The 23,238-nt window shown below is 43.9% G+C and overlaps 2 protein-coding genes across 3 annotated transcripts; both read right to left on the bottom strand.

The window, feature by feature from the left end:
* Positions 1-1,487: 1,487 nt before the first annotated feature.
* LOC120976367 (serine/threonine-protein phosphatase 7 long form homolog) lies at positions 1,488-5,011 on the bottom strand. The gene is made up of 7 exons (XM_073511470.1): positions 4,882-5,011; positions 4,434-4,519; positions 3,449-3,856; positions 3,063-3,358; positions 2,709-2,973; positions 2,180-2,623; positions 1,488-2,100 (listed from the first exon to the last, which is right to left on the bottom strand). The coding sequence occupies exons 1-6, from the start codon at positions 5,009-5,011 to the stop codon at positions 2,393-2,395; spliced, it is 1,416 nt and encodes a 471-aa protein (XP_073367571.1). The 3' UTR covers positions 1,488-2,100; positions 2,180-2,392.
* Positions 3,964-10,540, bottom strand: LOC109739033 (uncharacterized). Of its 2 annotated transcripts, XR_012204075.1 has the most exons (7): positions 10,303-10,540; positions 9,296-9,437; positions 9,014-9,054; positions 8,883-8,936; positions 8,007-8,797; positions 4,381-4,519; positions 3,964-4,297 (listed from the first exon to the last, which is right to left on the bottom strand). XR_012204075.1 is itself a non-coding variant. In XM_040402084.3 (5 exons), exons 1-5 carry the CDS (start codon positions 10,416-10,418, stop codon positions 8,698-8,700), a joined length of 453 nt encoding a protein of 150 aa, XP_040258018.2. In that variant the 5' UTR covers positions 10,419-10,540; the 3' UTR covers positions 7,595-8,697. The 2 variants fall into 2 exon arrangements, 1 of the variants encoding a protein (XP_040258018.2); XM_040402084.3 differs by lacking the exons at positions 3,964-4,297; positions 4,381-4,519 and having other exon boundaries at positions 7,595-8,797.
* Between the last annotated feature and the right edge of the window lie 12,698 nt (positions 10,541-23,238).

The following is a 23,238-nucleotide window of genomic DNA, read 5'->3' as shown; positions in this document are numbered from 1 at the left end:
CAAGGTTTCTACATCGTCGAAGGGCAAGAGTTCTTCATCGTCGAAGGGCAAGAGTTCTGCATCGATCGAGGATGACGATGATGACTTCATGTAGTTTTTATGCTGTATGTTGTGAGTTCAGTTACGTACCATTTAATTTAGATGTAGTTCTATCTAGTTGTTTGTAATGTCTCGTTGTATGAATATTATGTTCTATCTAAATATGATATTGTAGTTCGGATAACAGAGTACTAAAATAGAGTAGGCATATGTCTCGTACATAAGTACATAGTCATTTGTCTCATACATTGAATAGACATAAGTCTCACATAGAAATAGATGGTAATGTCTCTACTGATAGATAGAAGCGTCAGTGACGACGTCTGGCCTGGCGGAGAGGCGGATCTCGAATGACAAATTCATCACATATAACTCGGTTTCCTGTAGCAATGCAACTCAACAACCCTTTTCCATTCCCATTCGCTCAGCATTTCTTGAATCTTGCCATCATCAGTTATGTCAATCAATTTTCTTTCCCCAGGGCCATCTGACTGCTTCCTGCTGACGTAGTACACAAAATCGTCTTCCTTCAACCCTTGCTTCAACATGAATTTAGTCTTCAACCAATCAAAAGTGAGGTCCACTTCACTAACTTGCACAACACTTGGAGAAAAGCCTTGGACATGAACAATAGGGCTAAGCACCCACTGAGTACCCTTAGCCATCTGCAACACACAAATCGCATTGAGTACCTAACCTACCCCTTAATATCCCCACTAACAAATATTAGACATGTCTATATATTACCTAGCTATATATTACAGAATATTAACGGAGCAACTAATACAATTCACCCACCTACAAGTATATTACGAATATTTGCCGTAGCAACTACAAATATTGATAGATTAATATATTTGACTGGACTGCCTATAATACGGACCTTTTTTCTGGACTACTACATATACTGACACTCCTAAATACTTGACATCCACATATAGTACGGATTATTACCGGAGCAACTACACATTTTTACACAACTAATTAGTTGACATCTAAATATATTTACGTATACTACCGGGGCAAATAACAATAATCGCACACCTAATTTATTTCACATCGAAACATATTAACAAATACTACCGGAGCACCTACGAAAAATAAAATGTGGGCTGAAATATACCTTTGAAGCGTGTGTGCGAACGAAGAACGACGAACGGCGGCCACCAAACTGTCGGTGCTCCGCCTCCAACGAAGAACGACGAACAACAGCTTCACCTCCACCACACTGCCCCAACTTCACCACCACCACACTGCAATGCTTATCCACCTCCGTCTGAAGGGGGTTTTATAGGTAGAGAGGAGAAAATGGCGGGAAAGAACGACTGCGGTATGGCGGGAAGGGGTGGCGGGAAATGGGTGGCGGGAAACGGGTGGCGGGAAACGGGTGGCGGGAAATAGTTGGCGCGAACATATGGCGGGAAAGGGTTCTTCATCATCGAAGGGCAAGGTTTCTGCATCGTCGAAGGGCAAGAATTCTTCATCATCGAAGGGCAAGAGTTCTGCATCGATCGAGGATGACGATGATGACTTCATGTAGTTTTTATGCTGTATGTTGTGAGTTCAGTTACGTACCATTTAATTTAGATGTAGTTCTATCTAGTTGTTTGTAATGTCTCGTTGTATGAATATTATGTTCTATCTAAATATGATCTTGTAGTTCGGATAACAGAGTACTAAAATAGAGCAGACATATGTCTCGTACATAAGTACATAGTCATTTGTCTCATACATAGAATAGACATAAGTCTCACACAAAAATAGATGGTAATGTCTCTACTGATAGATAGAAGCGTCAGTGACGACGTATGGCCTGGCGGGGACGCGGATCTGGAAGCGGCGACCATCCCAACCTGTCGGGTGCCCTAATGTGACGAGGAGGAATCTCAGACTCTCCCTGGTTATGCTGTGTATCCTATATGGGGCCTGGTGGAGGAGTCGAAAACATGTTCATCCACTGGGTGTGCTGCGACATCTGAGTCTGTATGTTCTCCTCGGGATGTTGATCACTCCCCCACGTATCATGTGATGCCGACATAGACGCCTGATATCCATAGACTCCTACGCGATGGAACGTTTCATCATGAAGAATGAGGTCGCGTCAATTAATATTGAAAACAATAAATATGAAGACACATACCTGCTGGCTGTGACGTCTGCTCTGGCTCAAACACGAAACTGGACGAGGGACCGTGCTACTGTGGCTGTGGAGATAACACGAAGCTCGGCGAGGGACCGTGTTGCTGTGGCTGTGGAGAAAACACGAAGCTCGACGTGGGACCATAGTGCTGCGGGTGCCACGTAGAACTGCCAGGTTGGTCAGGACGGGGTGGCCTGGTTGTCGGCTGATGTGCTAGACGTGGACGTGGTTGATGTCGGTGCATGGAGTGACGCGGCTGCTCCTGCTGGTGCTGAACAACATCGGTTCTCCGGGTGCACGTGATAGCCTCGTACACAGTCCGTATCTTATTCTGAATTCTTTCGAAGAAGGGTTGTAGCACTGGACGATGCTGAAAAGAGGTCCAGACAATAGTGATCGTCCAAAGGTGGTCACGTCGTCGTAGAGTTCGCGTGTCAAGGTAGCCTGCAAATTTCCATGACGATTAATAATGTCTGTCTCTTGCACGTCAAAGTATGTGACAACATTACGTAAAGAAAATATATCTTACCGCGTACTGCCTAGAGCCCGAAGTATCATAGCTCGGGTACATATCCGACGGAGTAGGATCCGGTATCTCCTCTGGGTGGGAGTACTCAACAATGCGTAACCGTGTTCCGGTCATGTAGCGCCGCAAATAGAGATTGAATTCATCGAGATCGAAATTGTGATTCTCGTGCCATAGATTTGTGTTTGCTGTCTCCCATTCTATAACATACGGCTCTAGTCTGACTAGCCAGTCAGCAGTAGTCCTGGTCATGCCCTTCCTTGTCGTCCTAAAATTGTGGTGTGTGTTCAACAATTACCTAAAGCTTCGAATGGAGTACTATGAAAGATAATGCAACATTAAAAAACTAGTTAATACCTGTGGATGTGTGCTGGCACCGGGTTCTCTATAGGGGGAGGTAGCTCCAACTGCAGAAGACCAAATTGCCTCATAACCCTCTGTTGTGCCATCTCCTCGACGAAGACATCCAAGATGATCTTAGATTTTGTCATCCAGTAATCTCGGTCCCTTGTGCATAGCACAGACATACCACCAGGGTATCTCGCTTGTATGGCTGCTTCCGTGTAGGGCTGCCAGATGACCCCGGTGTACGCATCGAGCTGCTCGTTCAATGCTGTGTATGCCTTCCTGGTCTGATCACTAGCAAAGCGTCTCTGCAGAGAAGAAAAGTTAGTAGCCGCTAGCATCAAACTATCTCTTGTGCAGAAAAAAGTTGCATTAAACTACAACACGGTGCGCCATACCTCGCGACGTGTCCAACACAGACCGAAAGTAGACATGTCGATGCCGTCAACATCAAACATGGCGTCTATAGGCTCATGAACACGTACATCTGGTCGCCTTATAGAGAACCTCTCCCACGACCACAGCTGTAGGAATAGAGGGCATCCAAGAAGGGCTGGCTTTCTCGATGTAAGCTGGCAACCGTTGCACATACCTCGGTATGTAGCCGCTAAGACCGCCGAACCCCAACTCCTCTGTCTGATCTGATCCGCCGTCTGAGCGCTCGCTATCTCGAGTGCCATAGGGATGTAGAGGGCGCTAATAGTGGTGACATGGTTCTCCGTGAACATCACCTTGCCGAAAAGCCACAGTAAGTAGGCCTCCAGGCTCCGAGTGATCTGTTCCGCAGTCAACGGCGCCCGGAAGTTCTGGATATGCATTAAGCGAAGAGAAAGTTTTAGTAAGCCGCAATTATTTTCTGTAAAACTGTATGCACGATAACTTGAAGATAATAGGTAGGGGAAATTACCCGGAAATTTGGCAACCACTCATACTTAGGTCCGTGATGCTCCCATACCGGATCCGGAGCATCCGGAAAAACACCATGAAAACGTTGTGTAAGAGCTCGCTCCCAACCAGCCGGTGCGTCCAACGGTCCTACGACATGACCTGCCAACGGTAGTCCGAGCAAAAGTGACACATCCTCCAGAGTAGGAGCCATCTCTCCCCATCTGAAGTGAAACGTGTGGGACTCTGGCCTCCAACGGTCCACTAAGCAGCTCAGCAAAGACCCATCGATGGCGAGGCGTTTCTCACCCGGGATAGACTCAACCAGACGCGCGAAAGGTAAAAGGCCGGCCCATTTCAACCTTCATCAGAGAACTTTTCAGTTACTGTCTCCCATCTCAACCATTAATATGCATGTCAGTGTGCAAATTAATAAAACACATACCGCTGAAGCCATCCTGAGTGTATCTTCCAGTTTTCCTTAGGAGTGCGAGTGACCAGAGGCTCACGCTTGTGCTCATACCATATCGCAGCACGATGACCCCTATAAATGTCCCCATTCAGCAACCACAATCCCGACATTCCTGCACATACAAAATTCTGAACATAGTGTCACACTTAATAATAATTCAGAACATAGTGTCACACTTATTACAAATTCAGAACATAGTGCCACACTTAATAAAAATTCAGAACATAGTGCCACACTTAATACAAATTCAGAACATAGTGCCACACTTAATACAAATTCAGAACATAGTGCCACACTTAATACAAATTCAGAACATACTACTGCTAGCTTAGCTTCTTCCTCTTGCTCTTACTCCTCTACTGCCTCTACCTCCGCTTCTTCCCCGGTTGCCTCGTCCACGCCCAGTGACGAAAGTGGGACAATTAGTGTCCCTATGGCCAAATTCATTGCATAGAATGCATTGCCTAGTCGGACCTCCTGCTTCAGATTCATCCATATCATTTCGGATGCGCTGACACTGCCGTCTGCCTCTACTTGTACGCATATGCTCTGGGTTTGGAATGTAACGCCTTTCAGCGGGGTTGACGCTGTTGAAATTACCCATTGATCGAAAACCCATCAGCTCACCTATCCAGGTATTGAGGACAGACTCTTTCAGAAAAAATGGAGACACAAACAATATTGCGTCCATTCCAAGCTGCCCGCAAGCAGCAAGTACATGTGAGCAAGGTAGGTGAAGCAATTTCGGTTTATTGCATGTGCACTCACACGTTGGCCAGGCTTCATTGCCAATTTTCACCTCATGCGTCCTCAACTCATTTGCACATCTGAATTTATTGTTGGCTAAGCGGACCTCAAACCTTCTTTCTTGATTACCGATGGCGACTACAGTGTGTGACCTAGCTTTTTGCATCTTGTTGTCCATGTACTTCGTGACTCTTTCACAGTACCGTGTATTTGGGTTGTTCAAGATATGCTGCTCTGCTTTTTGACGTCTGTCTCTGAAATACTTGGCGGTGCCATAGAAAATACTCTCAACGATGGCTGTAAGTGGCAATGCCCGGTTTCCTCTGAGGACAAAATTGTATGTTTCCGCGAGGTTCGTTGTCATGACACCGTACCTTGCTCCATGTGTGTCATATAGCAAAGACCACCTCTCTAGAGGCTCATGCTCTATCCACTGCTCAAAGGTTTTAATCGACCTCCCGAGCCTTCTCCTAGTACCAGGTGGGTCAAAGCCTGACAGGTCACATAGCCCAACAGGCTCCTCCTCCACGGCCGCTGTTCCTGTTGCCAACTGTGCAGCTACTGCTTCAACATGTGCCCTCACCGCTGCATCTCTTGCAACTTTCCTGTCCCTCACGTGTCTCTGCGTGCACACATTAAGTCTGTCGCGTATCAAATTGTACTTCCATAACTGGTTCTGCTTGCAGAGTTTTTTGAACAGATTCATCAGGTTCTTATTTCTAAACTGCGAGAAGAAATTAGCCCCCAGATGGCGCATGCACCAACGGCTCTGCAAGTCCTGCCATGGAACTTGTTCCTCAGGGCCTGGGTTTGTCAGTGTCCTTATCGCACTGAGTATACCTGCATGCCTGTCATGAAGGATGCACACATTGGGCTTCTCCTTCACAACTGATATTTTCAACTGCCTGAAGAACCATGTCCAACTTTCAATGTTCTCACTCTCCACAAAAGCAAATGCCAGTGGGACGACTTGATTTTGGCCGTCTTGACCTATGGCTGTCAGGATCTGACCCTTGTACTTGCCTGTGAGAAAAGTACCGTCAACACATATCACCGATCGGCAATGCCTGAAAGCTTCAATGCATACACCGAAAGAGAAGAAGAGACAATGCAACACCCTCACAGTTGGGAACTCTGGCATGAACATGTCTTGGATATCAATATAGGTGCCTGGATTCCGCTACTGCAGGGTGTGGAGGAGGTGGACAACAGAGTCATATGCATCAAAATAAGAACCAAATCTCCTCTCAAGCGCCGCATGCTTAGCCCTCCAAGCCTTGCCATAAGAAATTCTGTACTTGAACCTGGCGAAGACTTTTGTCTGGACTGCCTTCACTTCCATAGCTTTGCCCTGCACTATCTCATCGTAAAACAATCAAGTAATAAGCGTGGATGAAAGGTTGGCATGATCTTGAGGGGTGCAGGGAATAAGACAAGTGTGATTAACTAAGTCACTTATCACCCAACTTGTGCCATACTTAGGGAGAAAGCCGTGCACCCTGGCGGGACAATCTGCGTTCTTGCATACCATTGTCAGGAATTTCTGACTGGACACCTGAGCTGTGAAAACCTTTGCGTGGACATTGCCCAATTAATTATTGCATCCTTCAGGGCTAGCTTGTTCGGATACATAGCACCCGTCGCAATATTGTTTTGGTGATATTGCCAGGCTGAATCATGTCCATCATTCACGGTCATTGCAGATGATAAGTCATGATTCCACCATGCAGGATTCGGGACCTCCTCTGCATTTTCTTCTTCATCTGACTCGTCAGAATCATCGGCATGACCCCTTTCAACATCGGTGTCTTCTTCTTCCATCTGGTTCTGCATGTGCCCATCTACCTCGTCAGCGTCCACCTCGCCATTGTAATCACCATCGGCATTTCCTCCTTCTACCTGACTACTCTGCCCTGGTTCATAACCATAAGCATTTCCTCCTTCTACCTGACTGCTCTGTCCTTGTTCGTATCATAAGCATTTCCTCCTTCTACCTGACTGCTCTGTCCTTCGTAGCCACCCTCGCCTTCATGTGCAGTGACCTCCTTCACGACGGGAAGCACTAAAGCAACAGGATTGCATCCCCTTCGTTCACAACCTTGTAACCACCGCACCCAATCGGAGTCTCCCTCTATTGGCCTCAAATAAAAGTAAATTTTTGAACTTGACCGTGTCCACAATGCATGAACACCGACGGTGTGTGTTTCAGTATCAAGACCTAAACTTGCCGCAATCCATTCTTTCAACTTACTGACAGACCATGTTTGTGGTGCGCTCATTGGCACCTCTATGTGAGTAAATTCACTCAGATCTGCTCCCAACTCAGTTGTTTGGACAGTACCAGGACCGTAGTAAAATCTGAACTTCACTACATCGGACATCTCGACTCACCTATTTTTTTTTCAACAACGAAATACAAGTATTAAGCAACAACTTAATATCCCCACTAACAAATATTAGACATGTCTATATATTACCTAGCTATATATTACAGAATATTAACGGAGCAACTAATACAATTCACACACCTACAAGTATATTACGAATATTTGCCGTAGCAACTACAAATATTGACAGATTAATATATTTGACTGGACTGCCTATATTACGGACTTTTTTTGGAACTACTACAAATACTGACACTCCTAAATACTTGACATCCACATATAGTACGGATTATTACCGGAGCAACTACACATTTTTACACAACTAATTAGTTGACATCTAAATATATTTACGTATACTACCGGGGCAAATAACAATAATCGCACACCTAATTTATTTCACATCGAAACATATTAACAAATACTACCGGAGCACCTACGAAAAATAAAATGTGGGCTGAAATATACCCTTGAAGCGTGCGTGCGAACGAAGAACGACGAACGGCGGCCACCAAACTGCCGGTGCTCCGCCTCCAACGAAGAACGACGAACAACAGCTTCACCTCCACCACACTGCTCCAACTTCACCACCACCACACTGCCCCAACTTCACCACCACCACCTCCACCAAAATGCTCACCACGACCATCACGAGCTACCCCATCAGTAGATCGAGACCTCTTTTGGCTGCCCTAACTGAGTTGAATCCATTCACGGTGCCAAAATCGCGAATAACTTGCTCATTTAGGTGTATAAATTAGTGGCATTTTTGTGTAGAGAGAGGAGAAGGTAAGAACAGAAAAGAACAGAAGAAGGGAGGAAGGGGAGAAGAAGAAGGGAGGAAGGGGAGGATAAGGCAGCAGCCGGCCAGCCGCGCGAGGTGGCAGCACCCTGTCGGCCAGCAGCTGGCCGATCGGCCCGCGGTAGGCCGACAGGGGCGCACCCACGCCGACAGCCTACTCCCTCCCCCTCGCGACGTGGCCCGCCCAACCAGAGGCCGCCGCGTGCCAGCCGCGCCTGCAGTCGGCCTGCTGCTAGCCGATCGGCCTGCTGTGGGCCGATTAGGTCCAGTCGGCCTGCAGCGGGCCGACGGTGTATTATTTTTAGAAATAATATTTTCGGCGTAATATTTCTGTAATTTAATTAAAAAATGTATTATTTAAAAAAAATAAGCCCTGTTTGCCATATTCAAAGGGAACGTCCCAAAGGCGCCAATACCATACTTCGGATAGTAAACGCTTGAAGACAGCCGCATTGTGCTGGAAAATATAAGTTATAGGCTGAATCAGTACAATTTCTGCACCTTGCATAACAGAATTAGATGACTAACAAGAGATCACTTACGGTTTCAGAGTTGACACAAGAAAGTCCACAAATATATGGGGGTCGTTCAAATCCCTACAAAAAAAATTGTCATCACAAGCATGCATTAAAGAATTAGGGAATATAGCTATGGTAAACTATGCAATAAGCACCTCTGCCATCGAAAGTGAGCTTCCCCCCCATTTGTCGACATCTAATGAATTAAGTCAGGGAAAGCAACTTCTCTTGCAGGAAAAGAGACGATCCTGAAACAGAGCAGCTACATATATATAGAAAAAACAAAAAGAGTATATACATAAGTTAAGAAACTCGTTTTACACCAAGCTTCAACAGCAACCATATATATACTACTGAAACACAACCAGATGGTCATGAACCGGACAGAGCCAAATACAACAAAAAGCAGCAATCGCATATATTTGCTTGATGGATACGGTGGCATTCAGATCAGCATGAGAATCTCCCAACTGCTTTAACACAATATGCGCGTCCACACCCCCAGAATGGAAATAGTCATCAAAGAGGCTGCGTCGCGCGAGCTTCCCGAACATGAGCTCATATGCCGGGACCAACATCCTGCATGATTGATTAGGTACTTGAGTGCATATACACAAATCAAGAGCAACAGAGATATATATAATGTTGAGAGGAGTGGACATATTGCATCTTAACTGCAGAAGGATCACTTCCGGCACACAGATACCCAAGGAGCATGGAGGCACCTATCACATATGCATATATCTACTCCCTCCGTCCCCACAATATAAGATATTTTTGCAACCTAAAACAGCTTGCAAAAACGTCTTATATTGTGGGACGGAGAGAGCACATCTGAACTAGCTGGATCGAGGTTGGGCAAATGAAAGGCAATCCTTCCGCAGAAGAGTGGTAGATTGTCATGTCAGATGTCTGAATGAAAGCTAACTCTGGAGAAGAGGTCTTGAGAGGCAGACTGTCAGGATGTCAATTCTTTCAGTTCGTCAGTCAGCAGCTCTTGTTTTCTTCTTCAGTTAAAACGAAACCATCAGACAGTCCACAGCGAAGCAGGAGATGTGAACGGCTCAGATGGGCCAAGCGCGAGAAGGAGATCTTTATCAATTTCAACTTTCAGCTAAACTGGTGTTCAACTGCTAATCGCCGGTTAAACTCAATGCCATAGTTTTCCTCAATCCCCATGGTTTCAAATGCCAAAACTTCTATCTAGTTTCTCTCCAGCCCACTGTTTGTATAGCTTAGAACATCTCTAGCAGACCCCACTAAATCCCAGTTCACTCAATCCCCAATTTCCCTGCGATTTGCGCTACGAAATCGACATACATCATCAGTTGGTGAGGTGGTGTTCCTCCTCTCGGAGTCGCAAGCGATAGGAATCAAGAGGGGGAAGTACTAATTGATAATCAAAAAGATATTTCAAGAAAGAGAGGAGTCGACGGACGGCGACCTGGTGCGGGCGGCCAAGGGAGGGAAGTCGAAGACGGGCGGCACTAGCACCTGCGGGTCCGGCTTTGGCTTCTCCGGCGCCGGCTGCGGCTGCAGCTGCGGCTTCTTGGCCCCCATCTCCTGCTGGATGTCTGGATCCAGCCTACCCTCCTCCAAAAGCACCTCGCCGCAGATAAAGATCAAGTCATTTCGCCAATTATTTCGACGAACCTTATGAGGGTCTCAAGGTCCGGCGGTGACTGTATCCTTTCTTCTTGCTAGACAAGAAGAAGAGTACTACTACTAACCATGGGCCGATCTATGCGGGCCTCGTGGCTATGTTTTTTTGTTTCATTAGATAAAGGGTAGTGATATGCGCCGGTGCACCGGCCCAACGTTTCGGAAGGTCGCGCGCGGGCCGTCAGATCAAATCGCGGAGACCGTCAGATCTAGGTAAAAAACGATTCGCCCAGCTCCCTTCTTCCTCTCGCAGAAACGTTGTCTCCTCCCCCGAGCGCCGCCGAGACCACGCCATACCCCGCGAGAAAACGGCCGAGCTTGAAGCACCACCGCGGCGTTCCCTCGTCGCCGGTGGGCGCCCTCGCCGGCCTTCTGCGTTTGCCCAAGAACAGCGGTCGCCATGGATGCAGCTCCGCCGCCCGCGCTCGTCAGAGATCCTCGCTCGCCATGGATGTAGCTCCTCTGGCCGCGCTCGCCATGGATGCAGCTCCACTGGCCGCGCTCGCCATGGATGCAGCTTCGCCGTCCGCGCTCGCCATGGATGGATCCCGCCTGCGCACGCCATGGATGCAGCTCCGCCTCGCTGGCGATTGACTGGTTCCAGCAAATATAATTGGCCGTTGTAGCATTTTTCGTTGTTGGTCGTAGCAAAATGGAGACACGGTTGCAACAAAAAAGAAAGGTCGCCATTGTCGCTGGTTGTAGCTCGCCGTTGCAGGTAGCAAACATTTGCATTCTAAAAAAATGAACGGATGCAACAAAACCCGTTGCCGGACGTAGCAAATACCTATGACAGTTGTAACAAAAAGCCGTCGTCGTCGTCGCGGGTCGCAGCTCGGCCATGATGGATGTAGGAAAACATTATGCCGGTTGTAGCAAAAAACGATGCTAGTTGTAGCAAAACCGCGACGCCGGTTGTGTGTTGTAGCAAAACGTGACGCTAGTTGTAGCAAAAATGCTATGCCAGTTGTAGCAAAAATCTATGCCGCCAGTCAATCAACGCCATTTGAATGAATGTAGCAAAAAACTTCTGCGGTAGTAGCAAAATCAAACTACGGATGCAGCAAAAACGCCATCGCCGCCTTCACGAGGTCGCAGCTCCGCCTTACATGGATGTAGCGAAAACCCCCAACGTAGTAGCAAAATCCTGCTACGGTTGCAGCAAAACATCGTTGTCGTCGTCGCGAGGTCCGAGCTCCGCCTGATGGATGTAGCAAAAAGCTTCACCGGTAGTAGCAAAATTCAACTACGACTGCAGCTTCCCCTTTTTGTGCAGTGCCATTGAAGCTTTCTATGTCTATGGTTGAAGCTTTTTTCAATGGTTGTTGAAGCTTTTCTAGGTGACGGTTGCAACACTTCTATACGTGGGTGGATCCGGGCATGGCGGGCAGGCAGCCATGGCGGGCGGCGAGGGAGCGCCTGGCCGCCGGCGACGGAGCTTGTGGTGGCCCAGTCGCTACCCGGGAGGAGGAGGGGGGGAGGGGATGCGCGCGCTTGAAGGCTCTAGGTAGGGGATGGATCTGGCCATGGCAGCAGGCAGCCATGGCGGCCGGCGAGGGAGCGCCTGGCCGCTGGCGATGGAGTCCGTGGTGGCCTAGTCGCAGCCCGGGGGAGGGGAAGGATGCGCGCACATAGGCTGGAGGTAGGGGATGAAGGCGCATAGGGAAGGAGGCGGGGATGCGGGGCCACTGCGCGGGCGTGTTTGCCAACATGGCGTGCGAACCGGCGCAACGTTTCGGCCGGCGCACAACGTTTCGGCCGGCGCACCGCGCCCAAACGTTTCCCTTAGATAAAGGGCCCCCGGGCTTACGGCGAGACCTAAACGGACAAGAAAATATTCGTTTTTAATTTGTTTGGATGGCTAGATGGATATGGCCTTGTCCACCATTTCCTAGTCCACCCTGTTCGCTTTTTATTAATTTATTATTATGGCCATTCTATACTTTTTCTGTTGGAATAAATAAAATATTGCATGGGATTAAAAAATAAGTCACATAGTTTACAATCAAATAAATAAAAATCATATAGTTTACAACCAAATAAATTTAAAATTGTAGCAATTAAATTGGAAGAAAATGAGAAGATAGAACTTGAAGGAACTGTTGAAACATTGCCAAGTGCACCCTTGGGCTCAACCAAATCAATGATACTCCCACCCTTGTTCATAAATTCTATCATTATATCCATCCTCTACGATTATGTTGTGCATGATCACACAATTAGTCATCACCTATAACACAATGTCAACACTCCATATTTTTTTTCCTTCCGTCAGAGTCACGGTTTGCTTCTTCGAGAGGCATGGTTGTGCTTTCACGAGTGACGTCCGTGCCTTTCGAAAACGAAAAAAAAACGTGTCTTCTCTTTTTTTTTCGCGAGAGGCACGGTTATGATTTCACGAAATGAACGAACGTGCCTCTTTCAAATAGAGGAAAAACCCGTGCTCGCGGTTCGGTTTACGTAAAACTTTGGTAACTTCACGTATGTGCAGAATCAGGTTCGTAACTTCACGTAGGTGTAGAGTTATTGTTGGATGACTATAGACAGTCAAGCATCTAGCTCTTGTCGGCCATTTTCTGGATATTGCACTAACCGAGGCAATCCATTTGGTCCGCCCTGTCCTTTTTCTAAATTAATTTATTATTTTGTCCATTCCATACCATTTTTATTGGAATATTTTAAAATATTGCACAGAGTTAAAAAAATGAGTCACATAGTTTACAATCAAATAAATAAAAATCACATAATTTACAACCAAATAAATTTAAAACTGTAGCAATTAAATTGGAAGAAAATGAGAACTATTGGTTTCCTAAGTGAGTCGACATATACTCAACCAAAACATTTTAAAGAATAATATGAGTTGCTCGATCGTGCATTTCATGATAAACTTGGGGGAACTATTCAATCGTTGCCAAGTGGACCCTCGGGCTCAACCAAATCACCCTGATACTTTCACCCTTGGTCATAAATTCTATCATCACGCTTATCCTCTACGATTATGTTGTGCATGATCACACAAGCAGTCATCACTTGTAACACAATGCCAACGCTCCATGTTATAGCAGGGTGTCGAATAATAGCCCAACGATATTGGAGCACACGAAAAGCACGCTTCACATCCTTACTAGCACTCTTTGTTCTTTGGCAAATCTAGCACTCTTCTTACTTGGGGGATTGGAAATCGCCTTCACAAATGTAGACTACAGAGGATAGATACCGTCAGCTAGCTAGTATCCCTTGTTGTACGGATGACAATTGATCTCATAGCTGACCTTTGGGGACTTGCCTTTCAAAAATTTGAGAACACCGGAGAGCGCTGAAGCACGTTGATGTCATTTTTGCCATGCCGAGAAAAGAGTGCCAAATTAGGAGATCTTGTACTGCCACAACTTTAAGTATGATTGTGCACTCTCCAACATGTCCCTTATATTGCCCCTGCCAAGGACAGTTCTTCCACACCCAGTGCATACAATCTACTTCCTCCGTCCGCGAATAAGTGTACTTCTAGCTTTTGTCTTAAGTCAAAGTTTTGAAATTTTGACCAACTATATACAAAAGAGTAATAACATATATGACATCAAATTGATATATTATGAAAGTACATTTCAAAATAGAACCGGTGATATTAATTTAGTGTCATAAATGCTAGTACTTTTTCCTATAAAGTTGGTCAAAGTTTTAAAACTTTGACCTAGGACAAAAGCTAAAAGTACACTTATTCACGGACGGAGGGAGTATGCTTCCAAGCATCCCAAAAAGCCTCTCGAATCATTGATCGACAACAACCGGGTTGTATCTTCAGTATTGATTAGTCCCTTTAGTGATCCGGTAAAAGAGTAGAAAGGATTCTCACATTTTTTTTCCTCATAGGCTTAATCCATCTATGGTTTAGCTCATGACCCAATGCCAGCCCATTGCATACCAGCCTCCACATGTGAACTCTAACCTTATTTGGAACATTTGCACTACATAGGTTCAGCCAACATCAGCGGTTTGCCAGCCCATTGAAGGACAATGCATATACATTATAGTTAAAGTGGATGTGATGAACCAACTTGTAGTTGGATAGTTAGGAGGATAGTGGTATCAGCACACCGTTAGGGTTCAAGTTCTACAATTGGCATGTTGGTGCTCGCATCTTTCTGAATTTATTTCAGGCTTTTCAGCGAAGTTTGTTCAGTAGGAGGAGATATTCCCTCAACTATGAGGCGTGTATGTTGACTTCATCAATCTCAAAATATTGTGTCGGCTCGGTATCTCAGACGTACTCATAGGGGTAGGGTGTGCGTATATTCACTAGTAGAAAAAGGGTCAAATGTGAAGCACATTAGTGCCGGTTTGATTTTGAGCCGGCACTAATGTGTCCATTAGTGCCGGTTCCAACAGCTAGGCGGGAGGAGCTCTTTAGTACCGGTTTGTGGCGAACCTTTAGCACCGGTTCGTGCCACGAACCGGTACTAATGAGGCTGTGGCCCCACGAGCACCTTTAGTACCGGTTCGTGGCACGAACCGGTACTAGAGTTTCTTACTAAGCTATTTTTTAGTCCCACCTCGTGAAGAGAGAGGCACTAGGAGCGGTTTATAAGTCGTGAGTGCAGAGACGATGAAGAAGAGGCGCAATGCTCACCTTCACGTTGCTTAGCTTCAAGCCTTGAGGAATAAGGTAGACTGCATGGAGCTATGTGCAGTACAGTCTACACTATTCCGAAAGGCTTGAAGCTAATTAACGAGCATTGCGCCTCTTTTTTATTTTTAATAACTTATTACAACTCCGGACTTCTTGTGTTACGGCAAAAACAGGATGCACTTAGTGTACAAACTGGACAATCTCTTTCGAAGTATCAGGGCCGGTTTCGGACGAAAACTCATCTATTACACCGGCACTTTATTTTTTAAACTTATTACAACTCCAGACTTTTTTTGCGTTCAGTAGGCACCATTCAAAGCAACGTCATCAATTTTCAACACTTTCTCACATCATTTGATGTTTTTCAGTCATTTATCGATTTCTTTTCAGAGCTAAATGATCGTGAAATTGAAAATCGCTACAAAATGAACTCTGAAAATGTTGAAACTTGGCATGGTATCATCATTTCACCCACATAGCATGTGCAAGAGAGTAGAGAGGGTTACGGCAAAAACTGGATGCACTTCGTGTACAAACTGGACAATCTCTTTCAGAGTATCAGGGCTTCGGACGAGAACTCATCTGTTACACCGGCACTTCATGTTTTTTAAACTTAATTGAATTCCAGACTATTTTTGCGTTCAGTACGCACCATTCAAAGCGACGTCATCAATTTCCAACACATTCTGACATCATTTGCTGTTTTTCAGTCATTTACCGATTTGTTTAGAGAGCTAAATGACCGTGAAATTGAAAAAATCGCTACAAAATGAACTCTGAAAATGTTGAAACTTTGCATGGTATCATCATTTCACCCGCATAGCATGTGCAAAAGAGTAGAGAGGGTCTCGGCGAAAATTGGACGCACCTCGTGTACAAACTGGACAATCTCTTTCGGAGTATGAGGGTTTCGGACGATAAGTCATCTGTTACACAGGCACTTCAATATTTTTAAAACTTATTTGAACTCTAGCCTATTTTTGCGTTCAGTATGCATCATTCAAAGCGACGTCATCAATTTCCAACACCTTCTGACATCATTTGCTGTTTTCCAGTCATTTACCGATTTGTTTAGAGAGCTAAATGACGGTGAAATTGAAAATCACTACAAAATGAACTCTGAAAATGTTGGAACTTGGCATGGTATCATCATTTCACCCGCATAGCATGTGCAAAAGAGTAGAGAGGGTCACGGCGAAAACTGGACGCACCTCGTGTACAAACTGGACAATCTCTTTTGGAGTATCATGGTTTCGGACGAGAACTCATCTGTTACACCGGCACTTCAATGTTTCTAAAACTTATTTGAACTCCAGCCTATTTTTGCGTTCAGTATGCATCATTCAAAGCGACATCATCAATTTCTAACACGTTCTGACATCATTTGCTGTTTTTCAGTCATTTACCGATTTGTTTAGAGAGCTAAATGACGGTGAAATTGAAAATCAATACAAAATGAACTCTGAAAATGTTGGAACTTGGCATGGTATCATCATTCCACCCGCATAGCATGTGCAACAGAGTAGAGAGGGTCACGGCGAAAACTGGACGCACCTCGTGTACAAACTGGACAATCTCTTTCGGAGTATCAGGGTTTCGGACGAGAACTCATCTGTTACACGAGCACTTCAATGTTTTTTAAACTTATTTAAACTCCAGCCTATTTTTGCGTTCAGTATGCATTATAATAAAACAGAAAATAAATAAAACAGAAAAGACAAAAACTATATAAAAAAATTACTCAAAAATAAATAGTAGAAAATTTAGATATCTGAGATTTGATGATCTAATTAAAATATTAATATATAGAACTAGCTACTTTATTTTAGTAAGAAAATTAATAGAACAAGTTTATTTTTATTAAATGCTTAGTTGAATTAATAGAACTAGTTGAACTAATAGAAGTAGTTGAATTAGTTGAATTAATAGAACTAGTAAGTGTTTAATGTTTCACCTATATGAACATAGGAAATGTCGTCTGACGACAAAAAAGATTTCATTAAGTGCAAATACTGTGAAGACCAGCGCGGCCTGTGCGACAGAAATTTCCTTGTTGATGATAGGCGCTTCAGTATCAAGCTGGATGAGACCTTCGAAGTGGATACAGTAAGTCACAACGACAAGTCTTTTTTCGTAATTAAGCATGACTTATATATGCTTCATTTGCTTCAACTTATAATTTTAAATTTTCACTATTCTACTAGCGCATCCCCTGCCATGCAAGAATTTTTGTCTTGAATAAGATAGGTTTCAGTGCTATGAAAACTATGGTGGTAAAGAGAGTTTACCTGAAGACCGAGCATGGTTATACTTTCAACGTCAAATTATACAATGCAGACACGTACACCTATTTTGAATGCAAAACTTGGCAAACACTATGCAAGGCTTATGCATTTGAGCCTGATATGGTTATCACCTTTGATATTCGTCCGGAAGATGATATTGAAGGTAATAGAGACATCTGGGTCGATGTGCAGACACCTCCAGTTCTACCATTATGTGAGTTTCTCAACCATATTTATGTCTTTGATATTGTTTATTCAAAAATAGTTGACAACTAATTTCTATTGACAGCTTATTTCCATTCAAGCAAACATGTCCGGCGCTTGGTAGACAGGACCTACTACTGTCCCGGAGTTGAACTAAACTGCGAGGAGATAAGTCATTATGTTTCATGGCTTGAGGATCTTCATACTATTTGTCCTCAGTGCATCTTTTGCACACATTATTTTTTTGCTAAACTTTAATTGCTAAGTATATTAATTACTATACGATGTTCTTCAACAGGGACTCCCGATGACAGTTGTGCCTCAGTGGATCGAGACTAAAGGTCACATGTCAATGGTTAGCTTACGGCCAAGATATCCTACATTGCACATGTGTGCATTCAGGATTTCTAATAGCGATGAATGCTTAATAGTGAAAGATTGGAGCAAAATTGTTAACGATCCCAGCAGAGAAGTACTAGGGGGCAACAATGAGAAGCGCAGCCCACGATTAGGAGACAGGTTCATCTGCATGCTCCAGTATGATGAATCCAGAGAGCTATACACTACTTCATGCTCTTAGTACTTTTGTCTTCTCATGTTCGTGTTCTTCGTCCTGAACTTAATCTCAAAGGGTGATTTGCTTTTGTGGTGTTATGAACGCTTATAATATGATGACCATGTTGAACTCGATGATATCTTTGCTTCTGGTACAAGTTAATGTTTTTTCTTTAAGCTAGTGTTGGTGCTGATTAGATAGCGGTAATGACTATGATGATTAAACAGTGGTAATGACGACTATGATGATATTTAGCTAGCTAATTTACTGTTGTTGATGATATGATGCAAGAGTTTTTATATTAATATGATGATGATGATGATGATGAGTTATTATATCATTTATAAAAGAAACCGCAGATTAGTTTCAGCTGGATGGATCCTAGCTAAGTGATCAAGTATATGCCATATCCATATTATACTTGATCACTTAATTATAGGTGATCAAGTATAATATGGATATGGCATATACTTGATCACTTAGCTAGGATCCACATGCATCCAGTCAAAACTAATCTGCGGTACTTTCACCTAATGATTTAACAACTAAAATAATCACTAAATTAAATTGAAACACAAAATTAAAGGAAAAATAAAAAATAATACCAAAACACCCCCAAACATTTAGTACCGGTTGGTGTTACCAATCGGTACTAATGTCCTGCACGTACCCGGGCCTGGCTCGTGCCACGTGGTGGCACTTTAGCGCCGGTTCGTGATGAACCGGTACTAACGGGGGGGGACCTTTAGTCCCCACTCTTTATTGCCTGTTGTGGAACCGGCACTAAAGGCCCTTACGAACCGGCGCTAAAACCCGGTTCTGCACTAGTGATTCGTTCATATGGAGTGTATCTATGTGTTTGTGAGTATCTGAGGTTGTACTCTGTTTAAAAAAATTAAAGTGGATGCGTATGTATGCATATGTTAGTATAACTTTATATCTTCAAATTACTTAGCAATAAAAATAAACTATTATTGGGGCTAAATTATGCACTCAACATATTATTTCAGCAACTATACATTATAATCAAATAAATAATATCGAATTAGTGTTTATGCAACATGTTCAACTTATAGGGGTATTTCAGACATTCACCATCAGCTACAGACACACCAGCCGTCCTAAAATTAGTTGGCAAACATTTCTTTTGGCTTTCTTAGCTTCTACCAGCCCCAACCGCTTCTCAGCTTCTACCAACTCTGGCCGCTCCAGTTGTTTCTTATTTAGACGCAGCCCAAACAAACTGGATCTTGGTCGTGCTCCTCGGCCTAGAGTGCCCATTGTGCCCGATCTGGTGTACTATAGTACTTGGTGGATCTTTTGGACATGTTCACTTTTGTAGATTTTTTTTAAACAGAGGCAAAGGATTTGCCTTATTCATTAAATAAGAAGGATGATAGAGTTTATTCGAGTTATACTTTTTTAGCGAAAGACACGAGCATGTTTTCACCCCAAACGACCCAAGAGGTTAACATTTCAAGCAATGCCATGACACTTCTGTTGGGGATGGTGCCTTTGATGAACACCTGGTTACATTGTTAATGCAATGGAGCCGGGCGTGAGCCCTTTACCTCTAAAAAACTTCTGTTAGGGGTGCAATCTGTAAGACCAATCCACCAGTCCTTGGTGGAGCGGAGCAGGCACTAGTAGAAAATAGGCCTTTGGTTCGGCCAGAAAAGAGCATTAATCCCGGTTGCATTACGAACCGGGACTAATGTGAGCATTACTCCCGGTTCGAGCGGCTAGGGCACCGTACATGCATTAGTCCCGGTTCAAATGGGACCTTTAGTCCCGGTTGGTGCCACGAACCGGGACTAAAGGGTGCGATGCCCATTAGTACCGGTTCGTGGCACGAACCGGTACTAAAGGTCCCATTTTCAAACTCTATCGCCCCCCCCCCCCCGCCCCCCCCCCCCCCCCCCCCGTGGATCGCCTTTTCAGTTTTGTAAAAAGCAAAAGAAAATGATAAAAACTTCAAAAATTAAAATCCTTCTAGATGTAGTTATGTTACTACATGTACTAGTTAGGAAAATTTAAAAACTTAAATTTGGACATGTTTTGCAAAAAGTGTAGGGAAAATGTAAAACGGCTATAACTTTTGCATACGATGTCAGAAAAAACCGTACACCGTACAATATATCAAAATGTTTAGCACGAAAATCCGCATCCGATTTTGACGGCCTATGGCCTGTTTGCAAAATTTAAGAATCCTCAAGTTTTTTTTGAATTTTTGTTAAATCTGGTCAAACTACTTATTCAAGAAGTATTAGTGTTACTAAATAATTATTCAATAATATTAGTGTTACAAAATAATTATTTCAGTTTTTTTGAATTTTGGTCAAATCTAGTCAAATTGTGGTCAAACTATGGTCAAACTCTGGTCAAACAATGGTCAAACTAATTATTCAAGAAATATTAGTGTTACTAAATAATTATTTCAGTTTTTTTGAATTTTGGTCAAATCTGGTCAAACTGTGGTCAAACTATGGTCAAACTATGGTCAAACTACTTATTCAAGAAATATTAATGTTACTAAATAATTATTGTTTTTTAGAACAATATTTCAAACTCAAACAGTGAAATGTGTGACTTCATGCTCAAGCTAAATTCCTGAGGGTTAATAGGATTGACATCTTACTATTGTCAGGAAAACAACAAGTGCATACTTGGAAACGAGGGAGAATAGAACCCGAAAGTTAAGCGTGCTTAGGCTGGAGTAGTGAGAGGATGGGTGACTGTTCGGGAAGTTAGATAATTTGGAATGATGAGAGGTGATTAGAGATTAGAGGTTAAATTGAGCAGTGATGAAGGGTGATCAGAGATTAGAGGTTAAAAAAATTCAGAAATTTGAAAATAAAAAAAATCAAAAAAAATTTGAAAAAAAAATTATAAAATTTCCTTTAGTACCGGTTCGTGTTACCAACCGGGACTAAAGGTGGACCTCCAGGCAGCGGCCACGTGGAGGGCCTTTAGTCCCGGTTCGTGTAAGAACCGGGACTAAAGGGGGAGGCTTTAGTAACGACCCTTTAGTCCCGGTTCCAGAACCGGGACTAAAGGCCCTTTTTCTACTACTGAGGGGCCAGGAAGACATGTCGACGCAGTTCAGCCGAAGCCAGGTTTTGAGCATGTCCCAGAGTCTCGATGTGAACCGACAAAGAGTAGATAGTCGACGATTTTGATCTCGCGCTTGCATAGAGGGCAAAGGCCACAGTTTAGCCATCCTCTCTTGACTAACCTATCTGTGGTCCAAATCCGGTTTTGCATGGTGCAACGAATTTCACTTTTGACGGGGACCAAGCTTTCCAAATCATGTTCCATGCTTCCATCAAAGAGCGGATCATGTCAAGGAACTGCACCTTGTAGGCACACTCCGCGGAATAGAGACCATTATCATTGTGCATTGATAGAACGATGCGATGTCGGGCGCACAGAATGGGTCACAAATTTCCTTTCATTCAAGTACAGATCAGTTAGTCTCGGACTCTATCGATCAGCTGCTATAATTGGAGGTGGTTGTGATAGATTCTGTGGATCGGTTAGGCTAGGATTCCGGCAACAGTGGTGGTAGGTATTACCTTCTTCTTGTGGCTCGAGGAGCTCCCGGTGCCGGCCATGGTGACGGTGGCCGGTGATGGCAGAGTAGCGGTGGCGGTGCTTCCCGTCAGCACTGCACTAACCCTAGATCAGTAGGGGATTAGGTGGGGTGTACGGCATTGCGACGAACCTCGTATTACGAGCCGCTGACCCCACCTCTTTATATATAGTGCAGGTGACAGGGGCCCGTCAACCATAGTGGGTTGAGCGCCCCCGATCAGGGCACGGATCTAAGGGCCTGGTGGGCCGTTGGGCCCACACGGTGGAGATCATCCTAACATTCTCCCCCTTGATCTCAACTTTTACTTTTGACCTTATACTTTTACTTTACTCGTTTCATAACAGATCAGTACATAGAACATGTTTCATCGTCACAGCTCAATTGCCGATAGAATCAGACAGCCACAACGTACCTCTCAGTTTTGAAACAAATTCTTTAACCTTGGGCCCTTTTATTGTCCGGAAATTTTAGACTATACCATAAAACCCATGTCGACTGTGTGTTCTCCAAACACACTGGGCGGTAAGCCTTTAATAAGCAGATCTGCAAAAACTTGTTTGTTGCTTTTATGCTTCAAGCATTTCAACATAATTCCGGACTTTTCTCCTTAACAACGTACAACTTTGTGTCAATGTGTTTGGCACCACACTTGACTTGTTGTCATAGGAGTGAATTACTTAAATGGTTATCGCTGCTGTCAACCATTATCAACTCCGGGTACAGGTTTCCATAACGATTTTGCCTGTCCCTCAGCCTCATATCATGCTATACTTTATATTTGCATCACGTTGATGATAAATGATTCATTCTATAGAGTTCTTCCACACAAAAACTCCTAATGTGAAGGTCAACGACAATTGTGGATTTCGTTGTACATTTCACAAGTTTTTATCTTTGTACTCACAACCTTTTGAGAGCACTTGTTTCTTTCAGCATGAGGCCGATATCTTTAACTCCATTCCATCAATTTAAATATGTACTGGACATTGCCAAAACAACCCGGATATGTGAACTATGTGACGGTAATGTTACACTTTTGCATTCATAAAGCTTCCAACAGCTGAAGCATATGGTACCATATTCATTTGGTCTATTTCACATTGACTCTTGGAACACTAAAGTTCCCAAAATCATTACCTTTTACTATAAGAACAGGCGTAGGTTTTCTCACATGCATACTTTAGAGACTTTTCAAAGTATGCTCATGCGACACTCCTAATACCCCCTTTTTTTCTTTTCTTGGTGAATCTCAGTAATTATAACGAGAGTCACTCTACTGACAACATTCTTTTGAACTTTGAGAACAAGAACTTCTTTTCTCCTGTTGCAGTAGATTGACATCACCATTAGCAAGTAGGACGTCATGCACATGCACAGGATTAGGAAATGAATTTCCCGTTCTATAACTTTGCATGAATACAATTGTCTTCTCATTTTCTTTAACCCAA

This window comes from Aegilops tauschii, chromosome 3 (assembly GCF_002575655.3).
Source record: "Aegilops tauschii subsp. strangulata cultivar AL8/78 chromosome 3, Aet v6.0, whole genome shotgun sequence".
Classification (NCBI taxonomy): Eukaryota; Viridiplantae; Streptophyta; class Magnoliopsida; order Poales; family Poaceae; genus Aegilops; species Aegilops tauschii.
The sequence above is the reverse complement of the archived record's forward strand: the minus strand, read 5'-3'. Positions and strand labels throughout refer to the sequence as shown.